Source organism: Larus michahellis, chromosome 9 (assembly GCF_964199755.1).
Source record: "Larus michahellis chromosome 9, bLarMic1.1, whole genome shotgun sequence".
NCBI lineage: Eukaryota > Metazoa > Chordata > Aves > Charadriiformes > Laridae > Larus > Larus michahellis.
In genome coordinates, this window is record NC_133904.1 from 16,144,025 (window position 1) to 16,158,043 (window position 14,019).

The 14,019-nt window shown below is 40.4% G+C and overlaps 1 protein-coding gene and 1 long non-coding RNA gene across 6 annotated transcripts in view; one reads left to right on the forward strand and one right to left on the reverse strand.

Annotated features, from left to right (window-relative positions):
- Positions 1-8,178, forward strand: part of AQP9 (aquaporin 9) — a 29,977-nt gene extending 21,799 nt beyond the window's left edge. For all 5 annotated transcript variants that reach the window (XM_074599706.1, XM_074599709.1, XM_074599707.1 and 2 more), the window contains one exon: positions 4,510-8,178. In XM_074599706.1, the coding sequence (XP_074455807.1) occupies positions 4,510-4,672 (163 nt within the window). In that variant the 3' untranslated portion in view covers positions 4,673-8,178. The remainder of the gene's footprint in view (positions 1-4,509) is intronic.
- Positions 1-14,019, reverse strand: part of LOC141748167 (uncharacterized) — a 63,712-nt gene that overhangs the window by 31,113 nt on the left and 18,580 nt on the right. The window lies entirely within an intron of this gene.

Here is a 14,019-nt window from a genome sequence, read left to right on the forward strand (position 1 = left end):
CTCCCCAGCAGCTCTTACCATGGTACCATTAGACATATATATTTTTTTTTTTTTTAAAAACAGCAGCACACAGAGCAACATCCCAGACCTATGATTCTCCTCTCTCATACCTATTTAGTTATTTTCCTAATAATTGTTGACAACTAGTATTTGTCGACTATGATGTTAATCATAGTGTCATGTGCTATAATCTGTAATATATTATGAAGTTGGCTATTACATTGCTGAAAAACTTTGGAAGCCTGATTGTACTGTGGTCTAGTCACAGAGTACCTGTGAACTCCCCTCATCTCCAGAAGTAAGGTCTTACTCATTTACATTTACGAAATTACAAGAAAACTCTACATCTGTACCAACACGGGTTCTTCCCTAATTTACTTCTAGGATTTATATACAGAGAGGAAATACATTCCCACTGTAAAGACCATACTAAGAAATTTAAAATGGGAACATAAAAAATGAGATATTGGATCTCCCATCATTGCCAGAATAAACTTCCAGCAGTTTCAGGGACGTATAAATTGAGGAAAAAGTCTTCTTCCCTGCCTTCAGTTATAAGGCTACAGCTGTAACCAAGTTTAAGGGAATGATACAACAGGAATATATTCTCATCTATTTACAGCCCAGATCCAGGTGGGACTTGGGAAGAACTTGAGCTTTGTTAGGTAGCTGGAAGCTTTGGGTCAGTTACAGGCCATGGGAGAAATCGGATCCTGAAGCACCTGATGGTCTGCTGGCTTTTCACGTGTGTGAGAGACTTAAGTAATGTAGCAACAGTTGACAGCTAAACCTTGGATGTCTCAGCTTAACTGGAATTCACAGCCTTGAGGCAGATGCTTAAGCTCTCTATTAAAAGGCATGCCCAGGAACTGGGACCTGAGCACAAAACCTCCAGTGACACAAGGGGAGTGCTGCACAAACCAAGCAATAGGAAACACTGAAGAGACACTGAGCACTCATTGGAATGAGGATGGAAGCATCTCACAAGGTGACAGTCTCTCTGTCCAGATCAGTGAGTGTTTGGGTGCTGCCTAGAGAGCAGGCAGGGACCGCCGGGAAAGCCTCACTTCAGAAGAGATCACATAGAGAGTCTCATCCTTCTCTATACCCTGATCCCAAAGAAATGCTTTAAACGTTGAGATAATCGGTTCCCAGGGCGAAAATTCCCTCTACCCTTCTTTGTGCTTGCAGGTCCAGTAAATTCTGGTTTTATCATGTTCTCAGCATGGTGTGGTTTCCCGAGCTAGTGCAATGGGATTTGTTTTGGTTAAAGGCTCCCATTAGAAGCTGTTATGACCCATTGCAGCTGGAAAGGGGGTGTCTGCCCAGCACCCTCTAGAGAGCACCATTTTGCACAGGACAGACGTAGTCAGCACTGTGGCCTCTTCCTGCAAACTGCTCCTCAACCTGTTGGGAATAGGTGTCACAGGTGGCAACTGTCCCCATCATTATGAGGGACTGTAGTGGTAGGATGAGGGGAAATGGTTTTAAACTGAAAGAGAAGAGACTGAGATATTAGGAAGAAATTCTTTCCTGTGAGGGTGGTCAGACACTGGAACGTGTTGCCCAGAAAAGCCACAGACACTCCGCCCCTGGAGGTGTTCAAGGCCAGGTTGGATGGGGCTTTGAGCAGCCTGGTCTGGTGGGGGGTGTCCCTGCCCATGGCAGGGGGGGTTGGAACTAGATGATCTTTAAGGTCTCTTCCAACAGAAACTATTCTATGATTAGAGACAACCGCTGACTTTAGGGACCACAATGTTTCTGATGATTTGCCCTAAGACCATGGAGATAGCCAGGAGTCTTTCTTAAGCACATGCTTAATATTCTAATAAGCTTAAGAAAAGCTTTGGGTAGCAAAGCTTTGACTGCAGTGAGAAAACATCCAGAGCTTCGAGTACAAATACCAGACTCTGGCTTTTGACAAGCACAACAGAGCATGAAATGGCAATGAAGAAGGGAGAAACAGCTCTACAGAACAGTGTTTCACAGCAGCGTTTGAAGCTAGCTGTAGAATATTGGTTTACTGCGGGCCCTTTTGCACCTTTGCGGCGGCTGGGGGCGGCTGCGGCGCCGAGAGCGCTCGGCGGGGCCGGGCGGGCAGAGCCGCCGGCGCGGTAACGCTGACACCTCGTGGCCGCCCGCCCCGCCGGCGGCACCGGGGACAAGTCGCCCGGACTACACCAAACGGCATTTTTGGAAGGGTCGGGAGACGCACCTCTTGGCTGCACAGCGATCTGGATGGGAAAGTGACCTCTGAAATGTTCTGCTTTCTTGCCGGGGCATAGGTCAGTAGCCAGACACCTTCCGTGCTGCTGAAAGCCTGAATTATCCTGGCATTTCTTATGGCACAGAGTGTTATCGCACTGTCCCGCAGCTGGTGGCTAGGCAAGAAAAGTATTTGCAAGTCTAAAATGGGCCAAAGTTCCTAGTCCATGTGGTTTATATGCTGTAGTTTCCTGGAAATTTTTGCAGTTAACCAAAGTGCTGCTTGCCGGGCCTGTGCCCATCCCTCCTGCTCTGCCCAGCAGTAAAACCACAGGATGATGGCAAAGGCATAGCTAGATGTTTTCCTGCTAACTCGGCAGCAAAGCTGTAAGCTAACATATAAGGGAACTAATGTTACTTCAGTGAAGCTATCTATGCTTGTCACAAAGAGTTCTTGCTCCTGTGTCAATGAAGGACAATTGGGTGTCATGGAAACTCGTAACTCAGCTGTGTCCTGATCTCATTTCAGCTTTGGCATCACCCTCTATAAAGACTCTACACCCATCATTTTAGCAGAGGGTGTCTGAAACACAGCTGACAGCAGCTGCTGCAAATACAGGCCATAGTTTGGAGAAGGTCATGCAGGAGCCAACGAGGCACATGTCAGTTTGCGGAACAAGCCAAGAGAGAAACCTGCCAAGAAACACCTTCACTGCATGCCCACGTACACACACAGGCACTCAGACAGAGGAGAACATGCAAGTACTTGATATAGATTTTTTTTGTTGCTGATTAATTCAATAAAACCTTTGTCCACGCTTGTTCCAGAAATTCAGGGGCTCAAAAGACTTTCATAATTCAACAACAAACAGATCTACAAGCTCAGTAGAACAATATCAGGAGTTATTTTATATCCTCAGAGCAAAATCTAAATAATTCCAAAGGCAAAACTTACACAACCAAGGTATTCTGAACAAGGAATAATATTATCTTCAATAGGAAACCATGAGATTAGCCTTGTTCTATTCTTGTGGTGTGACTTAACCACAAGTTCACTTCTGCATAAATTTGTACAACTGAGTACCGAAAAATTATCCTCACAGTTTAAAAATTCCCCTGGGAGCTTCCTGTAAAGTTCCTCTCACAGATGAATTTGTCCCTTTGTAATTCTGGGAGGGAGAAAGAAATGTTACTTCTCCATTTTCAATATGCATGAAATTGAGGTGACTGGGTTTTCACTGCAGACTCGCTTTTTCAATTAATACAGCATGTTATTGAATCAAAACACCTTCATGCACCAGTAGTACATGAAAGCCTGTGCTTTGAAACCACTACTCAGCAACTGATTGCCTGAATGTGGACCTCCAGGAAAGGGAAAGCAATTCTACATCCTGCATTACAAGCTTGTTATTTATTGTTTTGTACCTTTTAATAATGGACTTGTTTCTTTAAAATTGTTCATAAATCTACACATTTAAAATTAAATCCTAGTAATTGTGTAAAGTGAATGTAAACATTTCAGAGGAACCAATATGCTGGACTTTCTTACTAAACACAGCAGTTTTAAGAAAGATTAAGTTTTAGGTGTATAAAACCTCTAAACACTTATTTACCTCTTACTGAAAGACGCCAGATTTTAAACACAAAGACACTATATCCTGAAATTTGAATCTTGACCAGTCTAGTCAAGTATAATCCACTTTACATTTTGTTGGTGGTTGTTTGTTTGGTTTTTTTTTTTTTTTTACAGTGTTCATTACATTCCTTAAGGCAAATATACTCAAAATCAAGTATAATCTATTATACTTGTCAAGAGGAACACTGTGTATACTATTGCAGGCCTCAACCTGCAAATCTCCATGCAGATGAGATAACCCATTTTTGCAACATGCATCTGCATTAATCACTCCTGAAAAACCTATTCATGAGCATCTGGCAACAGCACCAGTCAAGATTGCTGTGCAATAAATATGTCCCAGTTCATTTCATTGTAAATCAATGAAGCCCATTTTCCACAAGGGAGAAGTTATCCCCTGCCCCCAAACCAGACATGCAGTAGAGAGGCCTTATTTGCTAAGGCGCGAGTACAGCACTAGGCCAACATACCTGGTGGCTGTTACTCAGCTTTTCAGTCGCAACATGGGCAGGACAGACAGGGGTGTCATCCATTTACAGAAACAGGAGACAAAATAGAAAGGTCTACAGCATAGTGAGTGTCACAGCACTGTATCTGTTCACTGCCAAATACTCTTCACTAGAGTAACAACGATAACTCTTGTTCACTATTATTTTTTTTTCTTACAGGGCTGGAAATAATTGGTGGTGGGTCCCTATAGTTGCACCTATGCTGGGAGGTGTACTTGGAGCAATGACCTATATTGTTTTTATTGAAATTCATCACTCAGACGCTCAACCAGGAGAAGAAAATGATGTGTATGACAAATACGAACTGACCAATGTGGAGTAAGAAGTGAAGAATTTTCTCTCTCATTTTGTTGTGTAGCTTTTATGCAAATGATTGCTTGGACCATTTTATAAAACCTGTATGCCTCAAGTAGAAATTCACATTTCAAAGCAGAAAATCTATATAAAAGACAAGGTCAAAACTGACCTCTTTCCATGAAACTTCAGGCTGATCACATTAAAAACTGGGAATTTGGGGATAGGAGCAGTAAATTGTTGTTCTTTTCGTATGGCTTTCAGAGCAAGTCATCTCCTACGTTAAATTGTAGTGAGATGATGCACTGACCTGCTAATTCAACACATATGATCTTAATCATGTTGCCTAATTAACGGAAAATAGATGAGATATTTTTACAAAATGGGATGCACAGGTAGTTAATTTGTTCAGTGATGAATTAACGTGCAAGAGCACTGCTCACGTCTTAGAGCCATTACTTAAGAATGGCTGCCTGAAAATTCAAAACAATACCTGAATTGCCTAAATGTCAACTGAAGTGGTTCTAAATAACTTGCTAAACTTTTATGAAGTCACTAATTGAACAGCAAGGAATCAACTTATCAGTGATGAGGTTTAGTAACTTGGAATGCGATCACAAAAGCTAAAAAATGTGTGTTATAAGATCAACACCAAAAAGACAAAGCTGTACTTCTGCACAGGTTCTTCATAACAATAATGTCCAGTTATTTTTAAACTATTTACTTGACCTTTATGCTACCCAATATTAAAATCCTAACCTAGAATATCAGTATGAACCTCTTCCGCTGTGCTTTCTGGATAAAATGAATCCCTGTGGAGATGGGCCAGCAACAGAGGCTAATGCTGTGCAGAGGTCAGCACAAGGCCTATGCCTGTATAAGCTTTAAAGAGGCCTTCTGCTGATGATCCACATGGGGGGGATTTCATCAGCTTTATGGGAGTAATTTTTATTTTTGTAGCAGTAATTAAAATTAGAAACTGGTGTCAGACCTAGTCCTAGTTCTAAATTCCTCAGGGAAGGCTAGCTCCTCATCGGAGTTCTGAAGCATGGGTTCTCTCTTGCTAAAGAGAAGTGGTTGGACATACACCACTCCCTAAATATCCAGCCTTGAATAATTAAGTTATTTCTGCTTAGTCATTGTGAATTGAATCTAGCCAATTAAATCAAAGTTCATTTGTAATATGTATACATATATATATATATGATTGGTGGTGGTGATGATGAATAAATAGACATCCTATTCAGTGACGCTCCTGAGCTATTTTCACAGCAAAACTTCAGGGTACCAAGTTCAATGCACTCATTTTAGCGCATTCTTCCCTTTGTACTCCTACAATTCTGCTCCCTAGCATTCCACAATTTTTTCTGGTATCGGTCCTGAAGGGAGGAACCCTTTGTGATGCCAGTAACCACACATTTTGGTGAGGTATCCACACAAGTGTTTTGGAACATACTGTGGTGAGAATCTGCCTCAGCATTCGGGCAGATCAGGCCTGTGTCACCATGTGTCTTTATCATGCTCTCTGGTATGCTGCGCTCAATTCTTGGCAGCAAAGGCATAGAACTATCAGGTCAAGCAAAACTTTGCTTGCTGCAGCTGTAAGTCAGATGATGTGGTACACTTGGGGCAGTATAGTTCCAATATTAATTATATTTTTGAATAAAACTTACAGAACTGTAATGAACTTAGGCTGACCAGCAACCATATCAGCCCTGTGCAAAATGCTCATTTGATTCAGTGTTTCTCTGCGGTGGGTTAAAAACAGATATAGCTATAACCCATTCACATTTGACTGCATAGTATCATTATCTGGAGGGCCTCAATAACAAGAAAGAGGGTTTACAGAATCAGTCCTCAACCCAAGCAGAGGCAAATAAAGGAGAATCAAGAGTACAAAGTGGAAATGATTCCTAACTGCAGATCTTATATTGGCAGCACAGACAAGCTAGTTCATCTGTCCTGCAAATTGATAAATCCCACTACATAAAACAAGATGGTGTGTAAAAGCAATTGCAGACTGAGCCTCCTTTTGCTCCCCCTTGCAATGAGAGCTGTCTCGCACCCCTTGGTGATACCTGGCAGGAGCACTCCTAGGTGGCCGCCAGCCATCTCTGTCAGCAGAGGGATTACATAGGTAGGAACAGCCAGAGGGCTGCCCTCAGGTCTGAAAGGCGTATACTCTTCCACTGACGCCAACATCTAACATGAAATGTCTGTGCAGAAAATAAAAACAGACAGCCAATTAAGAGAAGTAACTGATTTTGTTCAAAGTGGTAGAGGCAAATTATCACTTATTGTGCTAGAATTTTGTATAGTCTGTAGGCTTCATACACCTCATGATATTATGTCCTTTAATACACCATGGAAAACATGGGGAAAAGAAGAATACTGGTCAGGAATGAGAAGTTTATTTCTACAACCTACTGAGTGACCAGCTCACACTTGCTGTGTGTCTCTGCGTTGGCCAGGGTACATAAAGTTGTATGTTTTCTCAAAATCCTTCTGATGAAAACAGGTTTTGCCTGTAAGTCAACATGATTTGTTTCTCCTATTCATGACATTCCTATGCACTGAATTTCTGTATAAGTGATATTTACTTGTTTGAAGTTATCAACATTCACATCATAAGCAGTGACACAATAGAGTGATAGCACAGCAATATCTAAAATATGCTCTCAATAAGTTGTTGTCAACCCTACGTTTGCTTAAATAACTCATTCTTAAACTTCAATTAGTCATTTAGTAGGTTTTTAAATTCTTTGAAGATGCATGGTACTAATACTACAATTCGTACTGACTTCATAAACCCCAGAATTTCATTCAGGAACAAGGTGTTATAGCCCTGTCTCAGATTTGACATAATTTACATTTATAAGCATAAGACTGAATTCCTGCTTTAGGGACAAAACTCAGTTGAGTTTTAACTACAGAGCCATGAACAGTATCTCCATAATATAAAGGGAACAATAATAATCATCTCATGCCATAAGCTTTCACAGACATCATGATTGTTTTGCGCAAAACAAAAAAACTACTTTTACTTTGCATGAACTATGCAATTTTCTAATATCAACTGATATTCAGTGGTTGCACTCATATTGAATTAATATAATACAGTTGGCAACAAGAAACAGTTTTTCCAGCTGTAAGACATTCTGCTTAATGAATTAATAGTAATCAGGCTTGCTCGTTTTAATGTTGAAAAAAATTCATTTTCAGAGCATTGCTCAACTTTTGGGCTGTGTTTGTTCTTTTTGGGCAATGTGTTTGTTCTTTAGAGCTAAACTTAGTACTGAAGTAATTTGGAGAGTGATCCTGCAAATAGTACTGGGTTAAAGGTTGGCTACTGCATGTTGTTTCATAGAAGCCAGTGGAATTATTCACAACGGGAGGCAATACAGGCAAGGATAAGTGCTCAGAGAATCGAGCTCAGAGTATACTGGAAACTGTACTTTCTTGTACTTTTGAACCATGGATCTGGATGAATGTGCTGTAGTTCCAAATAAATACAGTCAATCCCTAATAAATGCATTCCAGTACTATTTTTATTTTTATAAACAAATCCCCCCTCTGGCACCTAAGGACATATTAAGAAATAAATAGCCGCCTATTATGACTTGCAATGTTTTATAGCCTTGTGCTGGAAGAACACATTGACTAACAAGCTGTATTCCCAGAGTGCAGCCACTGTGGCAGATTTTGTGGGTCAGAAGTAGCGCCAAAGCACCGAAATACTCCCAGGTGAGTAATGGCCATTGCTGGGCCAGGAGGGACCCGTGCAACGAGAGGGCCAGGCCCTTTGTCTCTGGGCCTTCCCCTGTTCCTGCCTGGGGATGCTTTCTGCCACAGCTTTCCCACAGGTCTAACGATAGCCAGAACCTAGGTGGGATATTTTGCTTAAGTCCCTCTTCAGAGATTGCTTTTAAGGCATGCATATATCAATCAGATTTGGCCTGCAGCGCTTACAAAGTGCCCCAAGCTAATTTATCTATCTTCTACTCTACAGATTTGTAACAGGGACATGCTTTGCTTGTTCCATTTAAAAATCACATGAAAACCTGTTCTGCAGGCGCAGGGGGAAGAGGGAAATATTAGAAGCTTCAAATTTACTCAGGAAGCCACAAAAAAAGAAAAAAAAAACCAACACAAATAAAACCAACAACTCAATTTGAAGTGGCAGCAGGCATTTTATCCTCTATCCATCCTAATGACCCTTACCTTCCCCTCAGTCTCTCTGATTTTCTGTTCTCCTTTCTTTCTCCTGCCAACACTGTGCACTGTGCTCTGTTTCTATACAGTACAATACATCTCCAGAGATTTAAATGCAGCATGCTTTTCTCAGTTACTTATGAATCTTAGAAAGTTCTCATGAGAGCAAATTCAAGTTTCACCTCACACGCTTGTTTTTTGGCAGTTGCTTGCATTTTTTCCCCACTGTTCCCACCAAACAACCTTGTGCTGGAAAATACAACAATTAACTGTAACTTCCAGTAACAGCTGCTCTTTTTCTGTTTAGTACAATTGCTATTGCGTAACAGATTACTTCTTGCAAACATGTACAAATTTGAAAGCCTTCCTTTTTCAAACCACTATTAAAAATAACCAAGATTATCCAGAAAAAATTATTCTCTGCACATCAGTTAGTAGTTTGGGTTTTTATCTCCAATTTGCACTTACAACCTGTTAAAAAAAACCCCCCTCTTATTATTGTACTGTGAGTGCTAGTGTCTTTCTGCTTATTTGCACACTCTAATGGCATAGTCTCAGAGGAGAAAGTAGTAGGTAAATACTTCTAGCCATTGGCATTTCTTTGTGTATTTGAATCAAATATTAAAGAAATCCATATAGTATGAAGCTAGACATGGCACACTCATGTTATTTTTCTCTCTTTGCTGACCACTACTTCCTTCAAAGGTTGTTCCTAAGATAGGGAACACAATATTACAGCACTTTAAATCAGCGGTGATCAAGCTTTCTGGCCAGATAACCCAGTTAACTCCTTTTCCACAACAGGGGAATGGACTAATATGGTCTCTCTCCAACCTGCCTAGGGACTGAGCAGTCTGCTTTAAATTATTAGAAATCAAGCTTTCCTTTCACACCATCCAGAAATTCAACCATCCAGAAACTGAGAGTAAAGATCCTGCTATGTGCTACACTGACAAATAAAGCCATGATAAAGAAGAGAGAAAACTTCAAAGGCTGGTTAAACAAAGCAAGCCCTTTTGGACAGAGGTCAGCTGATTGATAAATGCTTGGTTACTTCAGAAAGTAGCACACATTTTACTGAGGAATATGAAAATAAAGAGACAACGGTATGAAATAACACCATCAGAAGACTGTCTTTTTGTTCATCTATCAGAAAACACTTCTGTCTTGGACGCAAATTCAAACATTCTCAGTATCACCAAGAGGACCAGTTTAGCCACATGAGTACTACTATTTCCTCAGCATTAGGCACATAATAGTCTAGTAGTTGAAGGATTCATTTCTGAGGGCGTGAAAAGTAAGTACTTTGTTTCACTGCACAGCTCGTCTCAGGAAGCCTTGCCTGCCTTCCAGTTATTAACAGGACTGTGACTGGAAAAGCAACAAAGCAAACAGTACGTTAAGACTTGAAAAGTCAGCGTCTGAACAAAAGGAAATGAACAATCTCAACCAGAATTGAAGACATTTTCTGTAGCATGATGGAGGCATCAAATAATAAGCACAAAGCCAAAGCAGCAGCACAAGCTTGGCAAAAAAAAAATAAATTGGTAAATTAGAGAGCTGGGTGTTTTTGTAAATGCCTTTTAAGTAGACTAATAAAATAAATTCTATTTGACAATAACAGGAATAAACTGCAGTGGTGGTTTTTTCCATAGTAAAGGAGCAAAATTTGAGTATTTTAACATTTTCAGATTATTGAAACAAAGTAAAACAAACAAAAAAAAGAGGAAAAAAAGAATGCAAATATCAGCGGGGAAAAGGGCAAGCACAGTAGTAACTTTCTTGAATTAATTTCCAGCCCCATGAGCCCTGCTGCAGCCCCTCACAAGGGGCAGTAAGGACCTTTCCATTTAAACTGCACAATACCAAGACCAGAATTGTTGTATCTTCATTTCCGTCTCAGATGTTCAAGACATTGGCAACTGATGGCAACGCACCGCAGAAAACTTCTTCTACGTAACCATTTTGCCATCTAAGGAAGAAAGCCTGTTTGGCTTCAGTGCAGAGAGAATTTCATCTCATACACATGTAATCCCCAGCGGGTTCATGCTTTTCAGGCTATAGAAACACATGTTTTTGAAGATGCTAGCACTGAAGAACAGCTATCAGAAACACAAATAGAGACATAAATCCATCTGCCAGATTACCATGGAATCCCAGGAGACAAAGCAAGTGCAAAGGCTGCTCCAGCAAGTCTTGGGGAAGGAAAGCAACAACAGACAAATCTTGACTCAGAAACACATATTCTTCACACCTATGAATAGTCTTCACAGAAGAATGCTTCGAAGACACAGGCCGTTTGCAAACGGAATGTATATGCAAACCGCACTAGCACTTCTGAGGCTTCTGATCCAAGCAAGTGTGATGGCTGAACAAAACATGGATATAACTACAAACATTTCAATCTGCTCTGTCACAAAAAGAGAAAATACTAAAAGCTACAGAATACTGGAAGCCATTAATAGCCCTATTTGCTGTCAAATAGGTAGTTCTTTGAAATTAGAGAAACACAAGAAACTGAACAGTACAGCTTTAAAACAAAGGACAAAAATCTACCTAAACTATTTACCCTGCCTGCAAGTGAATCTGTAGCCTTTTCTTCTTCGAAGTCTTTTATCTGGTTTTCTAGCACAACTGTCAGCAGGCCAGTTCTCTCAAGGGCTCCCCACTTGACTGTGCGCCACTGATCTCTCATATCCATTGAGCACCAGGCCCCATCTAAAATATTCCATTTCCATGAAGCCAAAAAAACCAATTTCAAGGTGTATTTCAAAATGCATATGGTTCCATACAAATTCAAAGTGTATACTGCTAATAAACTTGTTGTCCAACAATTCACCTGGCAATTAAACTATTTTTCTTGCTTTTGATGAGATGTGTTGCTTACAGCAACCCAGCAGAACAACAGTTATCTCACTAAGGGAGATCTACAGTACATGGGATTTGGATTTCCCCCAAGGGAAAATCCTAGAAAAAGAGACGTAGCTCAGGCATTGGTGGATTTTATTTGCTATACAAGATCGACCCTGAGAAACTGGGTACTTAGCTACACTCTGTTACAGGATATGGTGCATAAATCAGTAAGAATAAGCTTGTCTTCCAGATTCTGGGTGGAAAGTGTTTAAGGTTAACAGAGTTCTTATTTGTACATCTGGTTTCAGGTAATTTCATTAGAAATTAGAAAGCCAGAAAAAAACATATGTCCCTAAAAATATTAAGTAAAATTTAGAGCATACCTAACCTGGAAAAAAAAAAAAATCTCTCTTCAGATATAGAAACTTCACTCCATTCCCAAACAGCAAGTATATACAATTCATAAAAATGAAATGTTGTAAAGGAACTGCTACAATCCGAGCCTTTTTGATGGCATTTTAACATTATGACTGAGATAACCATGCCCAAAAATACTTAGTTTGCTTTACTTCCAAACTTACTTTTCTTTCATAGATTTATAACATCATAGCCTCTGGCTATGAACTTTGCTTCTGTCATCATTTTTCCTCATGTCCCTGAAGGCGTAGTGCTCTGTTCCAATGCTTCTGAACTTTCTCATATTTCTTTTTGCCTTTTTTTTTTTTTTTTTTAGTAAACACAAACACAGTCCTTTCTTGTGTGCTTTTATTTGATCTGATGGTAAACACATCCTCTTTCATGATCATCTTGCTCCTCAGCTTTGGTACACACAGCGAAGCTCCCTGACTCCCTGCAGGTGGTGCATCTGACTGTAGAAGAGCAATGTGTTACACACCAGGCTTCCAAAAAAACTGCAGCTGCTCAGCCCATCCTAGAGGGCTTCATCCCACAAACCTTTCTCTTACAGTGGCTTTGGGAAGATTTTTTCCATTGTCAGAATAGTCCTTCATTCTGTAGGACAGCTTTATCAAAAGCAATGTCTAGCACGGAGGCTGTAGTGGTACCTCAGCTTCACTGGTGTGAGAGGAAGAGGATGGCCGGCCTACCAAGGAGGGGTGCAGTGCTGACTGTGGGTGTCCAGCTGTTCTGCAATAAGGGTCAGATAAAAGCTTGGGCAGAAAAAAAACCTATATTGTAGCAAATGTACCACTGAAGCATAAGGAGGTACTTCAGGCACATGATTCCTCTGCTGGGCAACTTTGACCAAGGGATGCTACAAATACATACAGAAGAGGTGAATATAAGTCGCTGAAGATGCTGCCACGAGCATTTACCTGGCAAAGAGCAGTTCCTGGTGGAAGGCAGCCCTTTAAAGAAACCTTTTTTTTTCCTCCAGAACATCAACAGTGCAACACCACCTAGAAACCTTTCAGTTACTTACGTATCAAAAGCCACAGCACTTGTAAGCTTTAGTAATCAGCTGTACTCAACCAGTAGATTTTTTATTTATTTTTTTTTTAACAAAGCCTGTTTTTAAAAGTTTGATTTGGATAGGGTGCCGTTTATCACCATTACTTACTATTATTTTTTGAAGACTGTGACGTGCTACAGAAACATATTATTTTGACGTAAAATATACATAGTAAATGTGATGAGTATGGCAAGATCACGTTAGTTAAAAAAAAAGTTATTTATCCGTCTCAGTCTTGAAATATACGGACTATGCCTGTACTTTATTAAGCTGTTTGCTTATGTGAATGTCTTAATTAGAAGATTTTTCAAATGCTATCAGCTTATTAAATATTAATTTTTAAGAGCAAGTTCTATTGATCCTACTGTTTTTACAGAGGTGCCTTCTGTAATCATCAGCAGCATAAGTACGAAATGGAGTGAGCAAATGTAACACAAATAGATGCCTCACTTAAGTCACTTGAGTCCTGCACCCAGATGGGGAGGACAATGATTAGACTTTAAGGTCTGAGTGCAGACATTTTTTTGTTACATGTTTGTATGATGCTAAGCACAATGACGAGGCCCCATAGTATTGGGGACGATAATAGGATACGCAGCTTCTCTCTGCTGCTTCACAATAATCCTTGACCCCAAACGTAGCCCTTTGTTGTAGGGGAGACAGATTAGCCTATGTCATTTGTGCAGTCCTTGACCCCTCTGGTGAGACTGCTAATAATACAGTTTCCAAGGAACGCCGAGAGTGATGGCTGTCTTTTATGACTGGACAGACTTCCAGTAAACTGAGATCACCATAAACCACGCACAGAGTTTCAGAGGAAGATTCTGGTTCCTTGTTAC